This window comes from Tupaia chinensis, unplaced genomic scaffold (genome assembly GCF_000334495.1).
Source record: "Tupaia chinensis unplaced genomic scaffold, TupChi_1.0 Scaffold149964_2, whole genome shotgun sequence".
Classification (NCBI taxonomy): Eukaryota; Metazoa; Chordata; class Mammalia; order Scandentia; family Tupaiidae; genus Tupaia; species Tupaia belangeri.
In genome coordinates this window covers 416,630-418,658 of record NW_006209806.1, presented here as the reverse complement: position 1 = coordinate 418,658, position 2,029 = coordinate 416,630, and the positions used below count along the sequence as shown (strand labels likewise).

The 2,029-nt window shown below is 68.1% G+C and overlaps 1 protein-coding gene across 1 annotated transcript in view; it reads left to right on the top strand.

Moving 5' to 3' along the window:
• The window catches only part of LSM7 (LSM7 homolog, U6 small nuclear RNA and mRNA degradation associated), a 5,570-nt gene that overhangs the window by 732 nt on the left and 2,809 nt on the right, over window positions 1-2,029 (top strand). The window contains exon 2 of the mRNA XM_027769589.1: window positions 6-137. Coding sequence (XP_027625390.1) covers window positions 6-137 — 132 coding nt within the window. The remainder of the gene's footprint in view (window positions 1-5; window positions 138-2,029) is intronic.

The following is a 2,029-nucleotide window of genomic DNA, read 5'->3' as shown; positions in this document are numbered from 1 at the left end:
GGCCCCGGCCGGGCCCCCCGCCTCACGCGCGCCGCTCTCCCCGCAGGACAAGGAGAAGAAGAAGAAGGAGAGCATCTTGGACCTGTCCAAGTACATCGACAAGACCATCCGCGTGAAGTTCCAGGGCGGCCGCGAAGGTGAGCGCTCGGCGCGGCGCGGCGACGGCGGGGGCGCGGGAAGGGCGCGGCGCGCGCGAGGCGCAGGACCAGGGGCGCGAACGCACAGACGCCCGCCGGGTGGGGACTGGCCCCGTGGCCCCCGTGGATCTGCGTGCCGGGCCAGGGCGCCCCGGCTCCTGCACCGTGCGGGGCTCGTCCGCCAGGAGCACCCCGGTTGTGACGACCGCAGACGTCCCCGACACGGCCCAGGGCCCTGCCGAGCGCCCATGGAGTCTCGCCCGCGAGACCCTCCAGAGCTCCCGGTTCTGGGCGAAGGCACACCTGTACCCCGGGGCCAGCCGTTGGCTGCAGGGCTGAGAAGGCACCTGCCCCCGGCCCCTTCCCGGGGTCTTGCTCTGGGAAGCCTGCCCTGGCCTTCCAGCCCCTGCCCCCGCAAGGCTCAGTAATAGGCCCCTGGTACCACTTTTGCTTTAGTGTGCGTGCACTTGCCAGAGAGAGAAATCACCCCCACCGCCACCCCCAGGGAGGATGGCCGTCCTGCAACCCCCTCTCCTCCGTTCTCCTGTCAGGATTTGGGCATGCACACCCACATGCCTGGTGTTTTCCAAGCCGCCGGGTCCAGGACTTGAACCATGCAGTTGACCATGTGGGATCCCATGCCTTACCCTCCATGCCACCTGCTGACCCAGCCTTTGGCAGTTTCCATATCTTTAACACGGCCTTGGACTCCACTGGGGAGCCAAGGGAGGGAGGGCCCAGGGCCGTGTAATCCCGGTGGGGAGGGCAGCCGGCCGCGGGACTCTAGCATGCTGCTGCCCACGGCAGATGGGCGTCCCCACCAGGCCGCCGACGGCTGTGCGGGGGGCCAGCCCAGGGGTCTCTGTCACAGCCACTCAGCTCTTTAGGAAAGGTGGCTCAGACAGTGGGTGAGCATGGCCGCGTGCCAGTAAAACTTGGTTCCCAGACAGGGCAGCCTTGGGCGGAGGGCCAGGGTTTGGAGCCCTGCGCGCTGTGAGTACTGCAGCACGGACTCATGCCTGCCCCTGCCTTTTGGGGAAGACAAGCCGGTGGGAGAGCGACACAGTGGGGTACCCGGTTCATGAAGCGATTCCGGAACGGAGCCGGGGGTCGGGGAACTCGCAGCTTGATGAGGGTCCTGTCCTGGGGGAAGAGGCTGGGTCAGGAGAGGGGAGTGAAGGGGGAGGGCAGACTGCTGGGGAGGAGCCTGGAGGGGCGGGGCAGGGGTGGACCCAGGCGGGGCGTCCAGCGTCACAGAGCTGGAAGGTGTGCAGGTGCAGCACCTGTCACAGCCGAGCCCTAGGACGGCACAGCCCCAGGACAGGAGGGGGATGCAGCGGGGCCAGGCCGAGAGCCTGCGAGGGCTGTGGGGGTGTGCAGTGGCTGCTGGGGGGCCCCGCCCAGGAAGGCCGTATTCCAATCCAGGCTGGGCCAGGCCAGGTGCCCGGTCCCTCCGTCCCCTCTGCAGGCCCCCAGCCCAGCACATACAGTTATCAACCCGACTGGGCCGGGCTTCGAACACTGCCGCCACGTGGACTGGCTTGTCCTGGCTTGTCCTGCTTCCCCGCCTGAGGCAGAATTCGCACCAGGCGAAGCGAGCGTTGTGGAGGCCCCTCAGCTGCATTCGTGCGTTTGGGGTCAGGCAGCTGCCACCTCTGCCCGGTTCCAGAATGTTCTCAGCCCTGGCAGGAAGCCCGTCTCCCTAAGCACTCGCTCGCCCCACCGCCGGCCCCGGCTTTCTGAGCCTGTGGGTACCGAATCCTGGACATCCTGGTGGTCCGGGCACCGGGTTCCACGTGGCCGACTGCCAGTGGAATCCCAGACCTGGCGGCTTGAGAAACACCCCAGGGGTGTGTGCGCCAGTGCCCAGATCCCGAGGGGAAGGGGCGTGG